Genomic DNA, 17,587 nt, shown 5'->3' with positions numbered 1-17,587 from the left:
CTGGATATAATCTTTGTCTTCTCTCTTTTTTTAGGCATATTAGCTTGGGTTACTGTGAATTTTCTGACAGGTAATATATTCTCAAGTTTATATCTAAGACCTTAACTGGGTTTCACACATGGTCAGGGAGCAGAAATACCTTTTTTTTTTTGTATTGTTCTTTCTTTTGTTTAATAAAAAGGAGGGTGGTGAGGAAAGACAGGAAGTTAGTGTCTGTTACCTGCCTTCAAGGCCTCAGCTGCAGCAAGAGTCCTTCTAGGTTAGCATTTATTGGCAGCCTTTGGGGCTGGGGAGCAGTGGAGTATTTACAGAATTCCTCCAATATATGACAAGAGCAGGAGAGAAATTGCAGACAGAGGAGTGTTGGGCTGTCCAGGAAACAGAAGATGTTCAGAGCTGGCTCTCATTCACAGGTCAGCTGCATGGCCACAGCCAGGAGACTGTGGGGACTCTGGACCTGGGGGGTGCCTCCACCCAAATCACGTTCCTGCCGCAGTTTGAGGTGAGTCAGATACATATGAAGGTATGGTTACCAGCCCACTTGACAGGCATATCGTGGTGCTAAGAAAGTGGTGCCCCATTTCAGACAGCAGCTCCACCACGAACAGGCTGAGTCAAGTCAATTAATGACTGACCGAACTTCCCCTCACTGTTCAGAGTCCCTTTGATTCCTCAAGCCTTGTGAGATTAGTTGTTTAATCTTCTCCTTCATCTCTTATTTTTTGGGGGGGAGGGATAGGGATGGTGGTGATAACATCTTCAGGTAATTGGGGATCCTGAATAGCCTTTTTGCTTTTTCTGTTTTGCAGAAAACCCTGGAACAAACCCCTAGAGGCTACCTCACTTCCTTTGAGATGTTTAACAGCACTTATAAGCTCTATACACATAGGTGAAGAGGGGAACATGGAGGAATAATAATATTTCACATTGTATGATTCTCCTAACTTTTCAAAACATTTTCACATCTATTGTTGCATCTGACCAGCCTTACAAAGTCTTTGCCAGTCCCTGAAGGCCTGTTAACTGAAACCTAAGCTACTTACCAAAGCCCAAGGGACCCAAGAGGTTTCTCCATTCTTGTCCTCAAAAACATATAATAGTAATAAAGTAAAAAGTAATGTAAGATTTTTAAAAATAATGTAAAAGAGTAAAAGATAAGTAATATAAGAGTAAAAGTAATATGAGTCAAGTTTTCTCCAGAGAGAGGATACTCAGAGAAGGTTCAGCCAAAGCTCTGTGTCAGCTCCTTTTAAGCTGACCTTCAGATGTTCAAAATCCAGCCTAGAATTTGATCACAGTTGGGCTGGGAGCTAAGATAATGAGATTTCTTCTGGGGATGGTTCCCAGTGTGGGACCCTAGGAAGTGTCACTGCCCCTGGCCTTTAAAGCATAGCTGTGGGAAGTTCTTACTGCATGGCCTTGATCTGAACTGTGCAAGAATTACTGCTTGTTGTCCACACGAGATGAATAGAGCACAGAGAACAAGGTTTTCTTCCCTCCAGAGTGAGACAGAGAAACCATGTTACTTTTGCAAGAGGGAGCTTTAGGCTAGAGAATTCAGGATCACATGAAATTAGTCAATCCTGTATTTTACAGTTACTTGGGATTTGGATTGAAAGCTGCAAGACTAACAACTCTGGGAGCCCTGGAGACAGAAGGTTCGTCTGGGTGTGCTGGTTGGGGTAGGGTGAGAGTGACACCAGTACTCAGCTTGCCTTTTCCCTACCTTGGCAGTGATTCTATGGCAGAAAGGGTGATGCTGAAGTAAGACGCCTGTGTTGTATAATAGACATCATAATGGCAAATTCCTTTTCTACTTTATGAGGTCAGATGTTTTGGTATATATTATTAGCCATTTCCAGCATGAAGTCTCTTGGTATGGGGGGAACGGTCTGTGGGGCAGACCGTTAAATTTGGTTAAACTTGGCAGGAGCTTGCTCAAGCCCTTAGTTTTACATTTTACATGGGAGGTGCAGGTAGCAGCAGTCCACTTACAAGGTGGAATAACTGAACAACTCCATTCCTTTCTTCCTAGGCAGTAGAGGGGTAAAGAGCTCAGCTTTTGGGGTCAGGCAGAACTAGGGTCAGTCCCAGTCTTGTAATTTGGGGCCAGTTAGCTAAACTTTTTGTGCCCGTTTCCTCACCTTAAAAGAGATTTTGCATTTATTTTAATTTTTATGGTGTGTGGTTCACAGTAAGCTATTATTGTGATGAGTATATAGCATTTCAGAGTTTACATTTTCAAGTGTATTTTATTTAAGCCTCACAACAATCAATGAGAAAAGTAGAACAGTATTTTTTCCCTTTTTTAGAAAGGAGGGAACTTATTCCATTGTAGGTTTTACATTTGAGATGTGATGAAAGCCATCAACCCCTCTGCCAAATGGACATAAGCATGAAAGTTTGCCTGTAGTTTCAGGGGGTTCACCAACCCCACAAAGCCCATCTATGAACCCTGAGTTAAGAATTCCCATCGTAGTACGCAGTCGTGGAACTAATTTCATATGATTTTAAGGCCCAGCCACCTTGATTATTCCTTTCAACCTTACTGACTTCTTGCTTTCCTTCCTCTCTCTTTCTCTCTCACACCCTTGCCTCTTTGTGGTCTGGTTTCTTTCAGGAATTGATGGACACACTTTCCGAAGTGCCTGTCTACCAAGATGGTTGGAAGCAGAGTGGATCTTTGCGGGTGTGAAATACCAGTATGGTGGCAACCAAGAAGGCAGGTGATATTTTTTCACTGGTTGAAATTATTTTTGCAGTAGAAGTCTGGAAAAGTTCCATGGGAAACTTTTTCCAGAGCTAGGAGAAGCTTGTCTTTTGCAGGAACTAGTTCCAAATAGATGCTGGTGTGCTTCCAAGGAGTAGTGTGAAGTGATCGTGAACAAGGCAGCTGTCACTCTGTGTTCAGCTCTTTCCCTGCCCAAGTGTTGTGGATCCATTAGAAACCTCTTCTTACCCTGGGTCTAATGTATTGAGGGTCTCTGCCGTCAGCAGGGTGAAGCTGTTTCAGATCCAATTAATGTTTAGCTATTTCAGTTATAGAATTGAGACGATAAGAATAATTGATCTTAGGTATTATAAAAGGCATAGAAGGCATAGACCTTAAACGCGAGGAAAAAACTTGATTTTTCCCATGAAGGAAGCAGGTGAGCCTCTGCATACTTCTCATAAATGCCATGAAACATAATGCTAAGGGGCAGCTTGAGGTCGGCTGTGGCTTTTTTGGTGAACACAGGTTAGGGAGGGGACCTGCCGTGGAGAAGCAGGTACTGGTTCTCCAAAGGGATGAGGCTGCAAAAGTTTGTTCATCTTTGTCTGTAAGCCCTTTGTCCTGAGCCTCAGCTCGCCTTGATCCTCCTGCTGTTCCACTGGCTTCAGCAGCTTGCCTCTCACTTTCTCACCTTGCCCCTCTGCACCTTTTGCCCCATCAGGGGAGGTGGGCTTTGAGCCCTGCTATGCTGAAGTGCTGAGGGTGGTCCAAGGAAAACTTCATCAGCCAGATGAGGTCCAGAGAAGCTCCTTCTATGCTTTCTCTTACTATTATGACCGAGCTGTTGACACAGACATGATTGGTAAGTTCACTCCAGGTGTCAGTGCAGGGGGGAGACTGGGCAGGGCTGTGGTGGGGAAGGGAAAGGGACAAAAGGAGTATTTGCAATGCCTTGTTGAGGTGGTCACCGTACTTTTCTCCCAAGTCACCCAAGTGGAAGAGTGAATATGATTTCGAATCTTTTGGGGCTAGAAGATGGCCTAAACAAATATACATGAAGACTTTTTTTTCTTTAAGTATTTTTATGGAGGTATAATTGACATAAAATAAAATGCACATATTTGAAGTGTACAATTTGGTAAGTTTTGACATATGTATACACCCATGAAACCATCACCAAATTCAAGTCAATGAACATATTCACCCCAAAAAGTTTCCTCTTTCCCCTTTATAACATTTTTCCTTATAATAGTAACACATTTTGTTTAGCTGTGAGAATGTATATATCTGATCTGTCATGGCCTGAGCTATGAATTAATTATTTTCTGACGTGTTTAATGGCCCCTTTTTAATGGGCCTATTTTTTAGCTGTAGTTAAATATACATAACATAAAATAAATTATAAGTAAATAAAATAAACTGTATAGATTATATTGTAGGGATATGTCATGTTTGCTTGTCTCATTCTTTAATGTTGGAAATTTTATTTTTAGTTTTTCATTATTATAAATAGGATAATTTCCTAGGATAAATTTCCTTATGTTTCCTGGAAGGCTTTTTGACATCAACTACTGTTCTGTTTCATTTCAGATTATGAAAAGGGGGGTGTTTTAAAAGTTGAAGATTTTGAAAGGAAAGCAAGGGAAGGTAAGTGTCAGTGGAAACCATTGAAGGTGAGCCCGTGAGGCTGCCACCCCCAGTGACCTTAAAGTGACCTAATGTGCTTTGGCCAGTAGAAAGCCTCTCAGAAGGTTGGTTTCCTGTCTTTACCAGGAGTTAAAAGCATTAAGTGGCAAAGAAAAATATAAGAATACAAGAGACTTTGGAGAAACGGTGAAAACCTTTTCTTCTTTCCACATTTCTTTCTTCCTTTTTTTAAAAAACAATTGAAAAACTTTTATCAGTGGTAATGAAACACTGAGCACCAGAATATATGGAAAATAGACACAGAGGCTTCCTTGAAAGAGTTCATTAAAAATGCAAATGGGGCTTCCCTGGTGGTGCAGTGGTTAAGAATCCGCCTGCCAATGCAGGGCACACAGGTTCGAGCCCTAGTCCGGGAAGATCCCACATGCAGTGGAGCAACTAAGCCTGTGCACCACAACTACTGAGCTTGCGCTCTAGAGCCCGCGAGCCACAACTACCGAGCCCGTGTGCCACAGCTACTGAAGCCCGCGCACCTAGAGCCCGTGCTCTGCAACAAGAGAGGCCACCTCAATGAGAAGCCCACGCACTGCAACGCAGAGTAGCCCCTGCTCACCACAACTATGGAAAGCCCATGCACAACAAAGAAGAGCCAACGCAGCCAAAAATAAATTAAATTTTTAAAAAAACACCAGAAATACAGCTACACGTGGAAAACTCCTACAGAACACCTGCTGAACGCTGGCAGAAGACCTCAGACCTCCCAAAATGCAAGAAACTCCCCACGTACCTGGGTAAGGCAAAGCGGAGAGATTCCCGCACAGAGGATCAGTGCCAACTGGCACTCACCAGCCCGAGAGGCTTGTCTGCTCGCCCGCCGGGGCAGGTGACGCTGGGAGCTGAGGCTCGGGCTTCAGTCGGAGCGCAGGGAGAGGACTGGGGCTGGCGGCATGAACACAGCCTGAAGGGGCTAATGTGCCACAGCTAGCCGGGAGGGAGTCTGGGAAAAAGTCTGGACCTGCCAAAGAGGCAAGAGACTTTTTCTTCCCTCTTTGTTTCCTGGTACATGAGGAGAGGGGATTAAGAGCGCTGCTTAAAGGAGCTCCAGAGACGGGCGTGAGCCGCGGCTGAAAGCGCGGACCCCAGAGACGGGTGTGGGACGCTGGGGCTGCTGCCGCCGCCAAGAGGCCTGTGTGCGAGCGCAGGTCACTGTCCACGCCCCCCTTCCGGGGAGCCTGTGCAGCCCGTCACTGCCGGGGTCCCGGGATCCAGGGACGGCTTCCCTGGGAGAACGCACGGCGTGCCTCAGGCTGGTGCAACGTCACACTGGCCTCTGCTGCCGCAGGCTCGCCCCACACTCCGTGCCCCTCCCTCCCTCCCGGCCTGAGTGAGCCAGAGTCCCCGAAGCGGCTGCTCCTTTAACCCTGTCCTGTCTGAGCAAAGAACAGACGCCCTCCGGCGACCTACACGCAGAGGCGGGGCCAAATCCAAAGCTGAGCCCCGGGAGCTGTGAGAACAAAGAAGAGAAAGGGAAATCTCTCCCAGCAGCTTCAGAAGCAGAGGATTAAAGCTCCACAATCAACTTGATATACCCTGCATCTGTGGAATACATGAATAGACAACGAATCATCCCAAATTGAGGATCCAGGAGTCAGTGCTGTGCCTCTGAGGTGGGAGAGCCAACTTCAGGACACTGGTCTACAAGAGACCTCCCAGCTCCACATAATATCAAACAGCGAAAATCTTCCAGAGATCTCCATCTCAACACCAGCACCCAGCTTCACTCAATGACCAGCAAGCTACAGTGCTGGACACCCTATGCCAAACAACTAGCAAGACAGGAACACAACACCACCCATTAGCAGAGAGGCTGCCTAAAATCATAAAAAGTCCACAGACACCCCAAAACACCACCAGACGTGGACCTGCCCACCAGAAAGACAAGATCCAGCCTCATCCACCAGAACACAGGCACTAGTCCCCTCCACAAGGAAGCCTACACAACCCTCTGAACCAACCTTAGCCACTGGGGACAGACACCAAAAACAACGGGAACTACGAACCTGCAGCCTGCAAAAAGGAGACCCCAAACACAGTAAGATAAGCAAAATGAGAAGACAGAAAAACACACAGCAGGAGAAGGAGCAAGATAAAAACCCACCACACCTAACAAATGAAGAGGAAATAGGCAGTCTACCTGAAAAAGAATTCAGAATAATGATAGTAAAGATGATCCAAAATCTTGGAAGTAGAATAGACAAAATGCAAGAAACAGTTAACAAGGACCTAGAAGAACTAAAGATGAATCAAGCAACGATTAAAAACACAATAAATGAAATAAAAAATACTCTAGATGGGATCAATAGCAGAATAACTGAGGCAGAAGAACGGATAAGTGAGGTGGAAGATAAAATAGTGGAAATAACTACTGCAGAGCAGAAGAAAGAAAAAAGAATGAAAAGAACTGAGGACAGTCTCAGAGACCTTTGGGACAACATTAAACGCACCAACATTCGAATTATAGGGGTTCCAGAAGAAGAAGAGAAAAAGAAAGGGACTGAGAAAATATTTGAAGAGATTATAGTTGAAAACTTCCCTAATATGGGAAAGGAAATACTCAGTCAAGTCCAGGAGGCACAGAGAGTCCCATACAGGATAAATCCAAGGAGAAATACACCAAGACACATATTAATCAAACTGTCAAAAATTAAATACAAAGAAAACATATTAAAAGCAGCAAGGGAAAAACAACAAATAACACACAAGGGAATCCCCATAAGGTTAACAGCTGATCTTTCAGCAGAAACTCTGCAAGCCAGAAGGGACTGGCAGGACATATTTAAAGTGATGAAGGAGAAAAACCTGCAGCCAAGATTACTCTACCCAGCAAGGATCTCATTCAGATTTGATGGAGAAATTAAAACGTTTACAGACAAGCAAAAGCTGAGAGAGTTCAGCACCACCAAACCAGCTTTACAACAAATGCTAAAGGAACTTCTCTAGGCACGAAACACAACAGAAGGAATATACCTACAATAACGAACCCAAAACAGTTAAGAAAATGGGAATAGGAACATACATATCGACAATTACCTTAAATGTAAATAGACTAAATGCTCCCACCAAAAGACACAGATTGGCTGAACGGATACAAAAACAAGACCCATATATATGCTGTCTACAAGAGACCCACTTCAGACCTAGAGACACATACAGACTGAAAGTAAGGGGATGTAAAAAGATATTCCATGCAAATGGAAACCAAAAGAAAGCTGGAGTAGCAATTCTTATATCAGACAAAATAGACTTTAAAATAAAGACTACTAGAAGAGACAAAGAAGGACACTATATAATGATCAAGGGATCGATCCAAGAAGAAGACATAACAATTGTAAATATTTATGCACCCAACATAGGAGCACCTCAATACATAAGGCAAATACTAACAGCCATAAAAGGGGAAATCGACAGTAACACATTCATAGTAGGGGACTTTAACACCCCACTTTCACCAATGGACAGATCATCCAAAATGAAAATAAATAAGGAAACACAAGCTTTAAATGATACATTAAACAAGATGGACTTAATTGATATTTATAGGACATTCCATCCAAAAACAACAGAATACACATTTTTCTCAAGTGCTCATGGAACATTCTCCAGGATAGATCATATCTTGGGTCACAAATCAAGCCTTGGTAAATTTAAGAAAATTGAAATTGTATCAAGTATCTTTTCCGACCACAATGCTATGAGACTAGATATCAATTACAGGAAAAGAGCTGTAAAAAATACAAAGACATGGAGGCTAAACAATACACTACTTAATAACGAAGTGATCACTGAAGAAATCAAAGAGGAAATCAAAAAATACCTAGAAACAAATGACAATGGAGACACGATGACCCAAAACCTATGGGACGCAGCAAAAGCAGTTCGAAGAGGGAAGTTTATAGCAATACATTCCCACCTTAAGAAACAGGAAACATCTCAAACAACCTAACCTTGCACCTAAAGCAATTAGAGAAAGAAGAACAAAAACACCCCAAAGTTAGCAGAAGGAAAGAAATCATAAAGATCAGATAAGAAATAAATGAAAAAGAAATGAAGGAAACGATAGCAAAGATCAATAAAACTAAAAGCTGGTTCTTTGAGAAGATAAACAAAATTGATAAACCATTAGCCAGACTCATCAAGAAAAAAAGGGAGAAGACTGAAATCAATAGAATTAGAAATGAAAAAGGAGAAGTAACAACTGACACTGCAGAAATACAAAAGATCATGAGAGATTACTACAAGCAACTCTATGCCAATAAAATGGACAAGCTGGAAGAAATGGACAAATTCTTAGAAATGCACAACCTGCCAAGACTGAATCAGGAAGAAATAGAAAATATGAATAGACCAATCACAAGCACTGAAATTGAAACTGATAAAAAATCTTCCAACAAACAAAAGCCCAGGACCAGATGGCTTCACAGGCGAATTGTATCAAACATTTAGAGAAGAGCTAACACCTATCCTTCTCAAACTCTTCCAAAGTATAGCAGAGGGAGGAACACTCCCAAACTCATTCTACGAGGCCACCATCACCTTGATACCAAAACCAGACAAGGATGTCACAAAGGGCTTCCCTGGTGGCGCAGTGGTTGAGAGTCCGCCTGCCAATGCAGGGGACGCGGGATCGTGCCCCGGTCCGGGAAGATCCCACATGCCGCGGAGCGGCTGGGCCCGTGAGCCATGGCCGCTGAGCCTGCATGTCCGGAGCCTGTGCTCCGCAACAGGAGAGGCCACAACAGTGAGAGGCCCGCGTACCGCAAAAAAAAAAAAAAAAAAAAGGATGTCACAAAGAAAGAAAACTACAGGCCAGTATCACTGATGAACATAGATGCAAAAATCCTCAAATAAATACTAGCAAACAGAATCCAACAGCACATTAAAAGGATCATACACCATGATCAAGTGGGGTTTATTCCAGGAATGCAAGGATTCTTCAATGTATGCAAATCAATCAACGTGATACACCATATCAACAAATTGAAGGAGAAAAACCATATGATCATCTCAATAGATTCAGAGAAAGCTTTCGACAAAATTCAACACCCATTTTTGATAAAAACCCTGCAGAAAGTAGGCATAGAGGGAACTTTCCTCAACATAATAAAGGCCATATATGACAAACCCACAGCCAATGTCGTCCTCAATGGTGAAAAACTGAAACCATTTCCACTAAAATCAGGAACAAGACAAGGTTGCCCACTCTCACCACTCTTATTCAACATAGTTTTGGAAGTTTTAGCCACAGCAATCAGAGAAGAAAAGGAAATAAAAGGAATCCAAATCGGAAAAGAAGAAGTAAAGCTGTCACTGTTTGCAGATGACATGATACTATGCATAGAGAATCCTAAAGGTGCTACCAGAAAACTACTAGAGCTAATCAATGAATTTGGTAAAGTTGCAGGATACAAAATTAATGCACAGAAATCTTTGGCATTCCTATACACTAATGATGAAAAATCTGAAAGTGAAATCAAGAAAACACTCCCATTTACCATTGCAACAAAAAGAATAAAATATCTAGGAATAAACCTACCTAAGGAGACAAAAGACCTGTATGCAGAAAATTATAAGACACTGATGAACGAAATTAAAGATGATACAGATAGATGGAGAGCTATACCACGTTCTTGGATTGGAAGAATCAACATTGTGAAAATGACTCTACTACCCAAAGCAATCTACAGATTCAATGCAATCCCTATCAAACTACCACTGGCATTTTTCACAGAACTAGAACAAAAAATTTCACAATTTGTATGGAAACACAAAAGACCCCAAATAGCCGAAGCAATCTTGAGAACGAAAAATGGAGCTGGAGGAATCAGGCTCCCTGACTTCAGACCATACTACAAAGCTACAGTAATCAAGACAGTATGGTACTGGCACAAAAACAGAAAGATAGATTAATGGAACAGGATAGAAAGCCCAGGGATATACCCACACACATATGGTCACCTTATCTTTGATAAAGGAGGCAGGAATGTACAGTGGAGAAAGGACAGTCTCTTCAATAACTGGTGCTGGGAAAACTGGACAGGGACATGTAAAAGTATGAGATTAGATCACTCCCTAACACCATACACAAAAATAAGCTCAAAATGGATTAAAGACCTAAATGTAAGGTGAGATACTATCAAACTCTTAGAGGAAAACATAGGCAGAACACTCTATGACATAAATCACAGCAAGATCCTTTTTGACCCACCTCCTAGAGAAATGGAAATAAAGACAAAAATAAACACATGGGACCTAATGAAACTTCAAAGCTTTTGCACAGCAAAGGAAACCATAAACAAGACCAAAAGACAACCCTTAGCATGGGAGAAAATATTTGCAAATGAAGCAACTGACAAAGGATTAATCTCCAAAATTTATAAGCAGCTCATGCAGCTCAATAACAAAAAAACAACCCAATCCAAAAATGGGCAGGAGACCTAAATAGACATTTCTCCACAGAAGATATACAGACTGCCAACAAACACATGAAAGGATGCTCAACATCTTTACTCATTAGAGAAATGCAAATCAAAACTACAATGAGATATCATCTCACAGCAGTCAGAATGGCCATCATCAAAAAATCTACAAACAGTAAATGCTGGAGAGGGTGTGGAAAAAAGGGAACACTCTTGCACTGCTGGTGGGAATGTGAATTGGTACAGCCACTATGGAGAACAGTATGGAGGTTCCTTAAAAAACTAAAAATAGAACTACCATTTGACCCAGCAATCCCACTACTGGGCATATACCCTGAGAAAACCATAATTCAAAAAGAGTCATGTACCAAAATGTTCATAGCAGCCCTATTTACAATAGCCAGGAGATGGAAACAACCTAAGTGTCCATCATCAGATGAATGGGTAAAGAAGATGTGGCACATATATACAATGGAATATTACTCAGCCATAAAAAGAAACGAAATTGAGCTATTTGTAGTGAGGTGGATGGACCTAGAGTCTGTCATACAGAGTGAAGTAAGTCAGAAAGAGAAAGACAAATACTGTATGCTGACACATATATATGGAATTTAAGAAAAAAATGTCATGAAGAACATAGGGGTAAGACAGGAATAAAGACACAGACCTACTAGAGAATGGACTTGAGGATATGGGGAGGGGGAAGAGTAAGCTGTGACAAAGCGAAAGAGAGGCATGGACATATACACACTACCAAACGTAAGGTAGATAGCTAGTGAGAAGCAGCCGCATAGCACAGGGAGATCAGCTCAGTGCTTTGTGACCGCCTGGAGGGGTGGGATAGGGAGGGTGGGAGGGAGACGCAAGAGGGGTGGGATATGGGAACATATGTATATGTATAACTGATTCATTTTGTTATAAAGCAGAAACTAACACACCATTGTTAAGCAATTATACTCCAATAAAGATGTAAAAAAATAAATAAGCAAATAATTGCTCTTATCCAGTGGCCCTGAAGTAGGGCTAACTGGTATTTCCCTGTCTTACTATATAAGGGCCTTAGTTGAATTAAGCCCCAACAATAAGTCATAGAATATATGTCATAGCAAATAAACTAGGACCCGTGTACCTTTGAGTAGATTAGATGTCACATCAGAAACGTGCAGGTTCTTGATGAGCTGGGGTCTTGCAGAGGCTATCAGTGCACAGTTCTAGCCTCCAAGACTCCCAGGCATCTGGGAGAAGGAGAATGGAGGATTCTGCTTTGCTCATTCTCAGTCTGTATTTAGAGAAAATCATACACCTCTCAGTTGGCTGCAAACTTGAATTCCACTTTTCTCTTTCTGTCACCTCCAGTATGTGATAACCTGGAAAACTTCACCTCAGGCAGTCCTTTCCTGTGTATGGATCTCAGTTACATCACAGCCTTGTTGAAGGATGGCTTTGGCTTTGCAGGCAGCACCGTCTTACAGGTAAGAGAGGACACCGGCATCACATAACAGTCCTTTTACTTGGGAGTTAGAAAGAAAGTTAAAAACTTGTTTAGGGGACTTCCCTGGTGGCGCAGTGGTTAAGACTCCACGTTCCCAGTGCAGGGGGCCTAGGTTCGATCCCTGGTCAGGGAACTAGATCCCACATGCATGCCGCAACTAAGAGTTCACATGCCACAACTAAGGAGCCGCAACTAAGGAGCCTGCCTGCCACAACTAAGACCTGGCACAACCAAATAAATAAATTAATATTTTTTAAAAAACAAAAAAACTTGTTTAGTAATCAGAGTGGCTGTAGGTGGAGTTTTGAGGTAATTTTATTCAGGCTATGGACAAGGCACTGTGCAAGGCACCATGAATGTGGGAAATTACCTTGATACAATGGCAGCTTCTAAGTACCATTGATCCTTGAATAACAGGTTTGAACTGGGTCCACTTATACATGGATTCTTTTCAATAGTAAATACTACAGTACTTCACAATCTGTGGTTGGTTGAATCCATGGATATGGAGGGCCAGCTGTAAAGTTATATGTGGATTTTTGACTGCACGGGGGTCGGCACCTATAACCCCCATGTTGTTCAACGGTCAACTGTATATTACTAGGCAAGCTATCCCAGAGGTCACAGAGCCAAAAGGCTTGCAGCCCAGGTTAAGATGCCCAAGTTACATGGTTTATTAAATCAACTTCAAAAGTCAGGGTGAGGGACTTCCATGGCAGTCCAGTGGTTAAGAATCTGCACTTCCACTGCAGGGGGCATGGGTTTGATCCCTGGTCGGGGAACTAAGATCCCGCATGCTGCGTCGGGTGGCCAAAAGCAAAACAAAGAAACCCCACAAAAGTCAGGGTGAAAAGCAAGGGGAAAGAAATGGGATAGGTGAACACACAGGATAGGGTACATACAAGCTGGAGGTGCTGTACTTCCTGAATCCTGGGTTCATATGTCCTGCCTCTCTCTGCCGATGATAGTGTGGTTACAGGTACTGTAGCTGAAGTTTGATCAAGGGGGCACAAGGACAGAAGGTGCTGGGGCCGTCACACAAACTTGCTCTGTTTGGAGGGGCACAGAGGCAAGTGCACTGGCCAGTAGCATTAGCTCACTCATTAGCCCATTAGATGGTTTGATGGTTCTGTTTGGCAGAGGACATGAGGGACCTCTGCCAAAGAGCATCACCAGTGAGTGGCTTATTTAAGACCTTGTGAGTATTGAATGCCTTGTGTAGTATGTCGTATGTATTTTGTGTGTGCCTCATGTATTTCGTGCCTCTTGAGTCTCGGGTCCCTCTCTGTCTTCCTAAGTTTATCTGCAGTAACTTATTTATTCCAAACACATCTTATGAGTTTCATCCATCCCATATATAATATTTTTTATCTTCCATACCATAGTTGAATAATTGCACATTATAGTTACAAAGATGATTAAGATGTAATCTTTGTCCTCAAATAGCATAGTCTATTAGAGGAGATGTGACAAAAATATAGTTGTGGCACAGGGCAACTTTGAACTTTCGGGGTCAAGGAAGTAGGGATTGTACTTTGTTTATGAAGCTCCTTCCTTCTTTTGTGTCACTTCCCCTTCCTGTTTCCTCATTTCCAGATGAGTTTATATTGCCCCATTTCTTGTGTTATACAGATTTCATAAATTCATTTGTACAAAGGTATTTGGATTTAATGTGTTGTTATACCTGCTGAGAATATTGGCATTTAAAGAGTTACTTGCCAGTAGAGTCAGTATAGTGTAGTGTTTAAAGTTTGGGCTCTGTTGTCCATCAGATCTGGGTTCAAGTTCTGATTCTGCAAGCTTACTAGCTCTGTGATGTTAGATGATTTACTTCCCCTCTAACTTTTAGGTTCCTCACTCAAAACACAGGGATCCTTAGAGTACCTATTTCTTAGGGCTGTTATAAAAATGGAGATAAAGCACAGTGCCTGGCACATAAGAAGTTATTAATATTGGTTTAATTGTTAGTATAGGTATTTCACACCAGTTGGAGCTAGATTTGTGGATAAGAGAGGTCATCCTGAGCCCTCAATACATACCAGGTTAACAACTGCCTCTACTTAAGCATCAACAATAACCAAATCATTTAAGGACAGTTTTCTGCCGTTTCCATTTCTGCATCCTTTTAGTCTTTATTTCAATGGCAGCAGAATTTGTATCAGGGGTGAACAGCCCTCTGTCCCAGAGATCACTTCACTTTGGCATCTATATCCCTAGACTGTCGGTCCTAAGGACAGAGGAAGAACATTTTGGGGAGGTGGGGGGCACTCCCAGTTTGACTTCGGGGTCACAGACTAAATCTCAAGATAATGATTCACATGCCATTCTTCTCAGTTTTTGGCACAGTGACTATAGACTAAATTTCATCAGGTTAACACAGAAGTATTGTGTCCTAAGAAGTTAGTACTACAAGGAAAGACTAAAACCAGTTTGCTGATTTATAAACCTGGGTATGGGTATGGTGGTGACATCTTTATTCAACAGTGGCTTATGGAGAATTCCAGTAAAACTGATAAAAATGAAGCTATCTGGTTGAATCAGAGGTCGGGGATCTGGAACTCCTTCACCGTTTTGCCTCCCTTTCTCCTTTGAAGCACTGTCAAGGAACCCCTAGGATTCTGAAGAAAACAATTTGATATATTGACTAATCTAACCCACTTGTTATGTAGTTGACAAAATCGAGTCTAAACTTTTGCCCAAGGTCACTGAACTAGTTGAGGTACAACCTGGCCTAGAATGCCTCAAGTGCCTTGGTTTGTCATTAAGTAGTGCTTAAGAAGATGCACTTGCTTACAAAGTATGAATTGAGAAGCTTAGTATGTTCTTTCCTACCCCTGAATCTATTGCTAACTCCTGTTGTGTTTAGTTTAGGATTAGGGAGAGAGTTCAGAAGCCTGTCTGTCTAAAAGGTCCTCTCTAGAAGTCCTGGGTTGAGACCACTTCTTGGGCCCAGAGATTCAGGGATCAGATTGGCAGGTGTAGGGGCAATGGCCGGATGGGAACCTACAGAGAGGATTGGGAGAAGCCTCCAGAGACTGGCTACTCCCAGTTCTGCCTTGGTTTGGCCATGTGGATGATCTTTGCAGATATTCTCTGCTTGTTGTGCTTGCTAGAGTTGAAAATTGAATGAAAATATTAAGACTTTTTTTTTCTCCTTCCCAACAGCTCACAAAGAAAGTGAACAACATAGAGACAGGCTGGGCCTTGGGGGCCACCTTTCACCTGCTGCAGTCTCTGGGCATCTCCCACTGAGGCCAAGCCGTTCCTCTGAGGCCTGCATTTGTCAACAACCTTGTTAAAGGGAGAAGGAGAGAGGAGAGGACTCAGTTGTATTCTGAGCTAGTCTGGGGACAGCCTAGACTGAAGCCCAGCAGCTGATTTTATCTGGAGGAAGGGGCTTCTGTAGACAGGTCTTGCCCTTGAGTCTATAGAGATCTGGATTTAATTACTTTTACACCTCAAATGTGAACTATTTCCTAACCACTCTTCGTGCACAGCTGGTACCAGAGTCTAAATCTTCGAGGTTCCTTGTGTGTCACAGAGAGCCAAAGGAATAGCTTTGGAACTTAACCTTGGGGAACCCAGGGATGGAACCCTGGGAACCAAAGAAGAATCTCATTTCAACCCTTTCAGTGCCTCATTCCTTTGAACATTTTAATTTTCCTCTTACATGTTAAACTCAGCTGACTGATTGCAATCCCATGACCTATCAACAGCAGTGTTTTCTTTTCCCTGCACATTGCCCTGTCCCACCTTTATCTCCACTCACCTACCCTAAAAAAAAAAGAAAGAAAAAAATACCTGGTTTTACTTTCCATGTGTAGTTTGAAGAGGAAAAAAAAAAAAAAAAGCCATATCTGGGGAATTCCCTGGAGGTCCGGTGGTTAGGACTACGAGCTTTCACTGCCAAGGACATGGGTTCGATCCCTGGTCGGAGAACTAAGATCCTGGAAGCCGTGCACGTGGTGTGGCCAAAAAAAAAAAAAAAAAGGGTACCATATCTGAAGTTATGTGATCCGGCTTTGTGTCAGCACCAATCAGCCAGCTGAGACCATTTTAAATCTCAGAAGGCTGGAGAGCAACTCACAGCTGGGCAGAAGGGAGGCCATCCAGTTTCTAGGGCCACGCTTTGGGAGGGTGTGGCTGCCTTCCACAGACTACCTCCTTGTACTCACCTTTTTCTCGGTGAGCCCTGGGGTACTGAGCATATCCACCTTATGGGAACGTGCGCGTCTGTGTTTTCAGAGCTAGCGCGTCTTTCCTCAGGCTACTGTGTTCATAGTCATTAGTCACCCGAAACTTGTTTTCTGGGTGTTTCTAAGGAGTACATCTGTACCCTAGCTTTTGGGCTGCAGTGAGAGGCCTGTGGCTGTGCTTTTCAAGGATCTGGATTTGGGTGATAGCCCCTTTCAGTTTGTCCTTTTATTCTGTTTACAGCAGTGTCTCTTTCTGCCCTGGCCCCTGATCATTTTAGCTAGCATCCTCCACATTATTTGTCTAGTTCTAGGGTTTCTGAACCCTCCTTGATGATACCTAACATTTGATTTACTTGGCCATTTTGGCCCACATCCATACAGTGGATGCTCACTTTGAGTTTGAATGTTCAGAGCTCTTGACTTTGTGAATTACTTCCCCTAAACTTCATGATCTTGCACTTTCCCACATAACTACTATTTCCTTGTCTACCCATGCTGCTCTTAGACGTGAAAGATCTTCCAGTAGTCTGGCTTCTACACCTTGGCTCTTTACCTCCAGCTTCTTTCCAGCAGAGTATCTCCCCAGACTTGTACTTTTCACAGTAGACTGTCTTTCAGCTTTTTCACAAAAGATGTTAAATATACCTGGCCCTCACACCAGTCCCTGGGGAACCTTATTTTTAAAAGTATTCCACTGAGTCAATAAATATTTAACATCTGATATGTGCAAATAACTAGGCAAATTTCTATACCCTCATCCCCCCAAATTTTAGTTTTTCAATTCAATGTGGAATTTTTTCTTCTTCACAGTGATTTTTTTTTTTTAAGTTTTATTATTTTGGGCTGTGTTGGGTCTTCACTGCTGCACACAGGCTCCCTCTAGTTGTGGCAAGCAGGGGGCTACTCTTTGTTGCGGTGCGCGGGCTTCTCACTGCGGTGGCTTCTCTTGTTGCGGGCCACCGGCTCTAGGCGCATGGGCTCAGTAGTTGTGGCTCGTGGGCTCTAGAGCGCAGGCTCAGTGGTTGTGGCTCATGGGCTTAGTTGCTCTGCGGCATGTGGGATC

The 17,587-nt window shown here is 42.8% G+C and overlaps 1 protein-coding gene across 12 annotated transcripts in view; it reads left to right on the top strand.

The window, feature by feature from the left end:
• ENTPD5 (ectonucleoside triphosphate diphosphohydrolase 5 (inactive)) overlaps positions 1-16,539 on the top strand; it is a 40,436-nt gene extending 23,897 nt beyond the window's left edge. For all 12 annotated transcript variants that reach the window (XM_082619505.1, XM_082619504.1, XM_082619503.1 and 9 more), the window contains 9 exons: positions 35-70; positions 414-502; positions 810-889; positions 1,597-1,658; positions 2,621-2,722; positions 3,435-3,575; positions 4,304-4,360; positions 12,193-12,308; positions 15,494-16,539. In XM_082619505.1, coding sequence (XP_082475631.1) covers positions 35-70; positions 414-502; positions 810-889; positions 1,597-1,658; positions 2,621-2,722; positions 3,435-3,575; positions 4,304-4,360; positions 12,193-12,308; positions 15,494-15,580 — 770 coding nt within the window. In that variant the 3' untranslated portion in view covers positions 15,581-16,539. The remainder of the gene's footprint in view (positions 1-34; positions 71-413; positions 503-809; positions 890-1,596; positions 1,659-2,620; positions 2,723-3,434; positions 3,576-4,303; positions 4,361-12,192; positions 12,309-15,493) is intronic.
• Positions 16,540-17,587: the final 1,048 nt, after the last annotated feature.

The sequence above is a fragment of the Mesoplodon mirus genome, assembly GCF_964341445.2.
Source record: "Mesoplodon mirus genome assembly, chromosome: 4".
Lineage (NCBI taxonomy): Eukaryota > Metazoa > Chordata > Mammalia > Artiodactyla > Ziphiidae > Mesoplodon > Mesoplodon mirus.
Note: the sequence above shows the minus strand (reverse complement) of the source record. Positions and strands in the feature narration are given on the sequence as shown.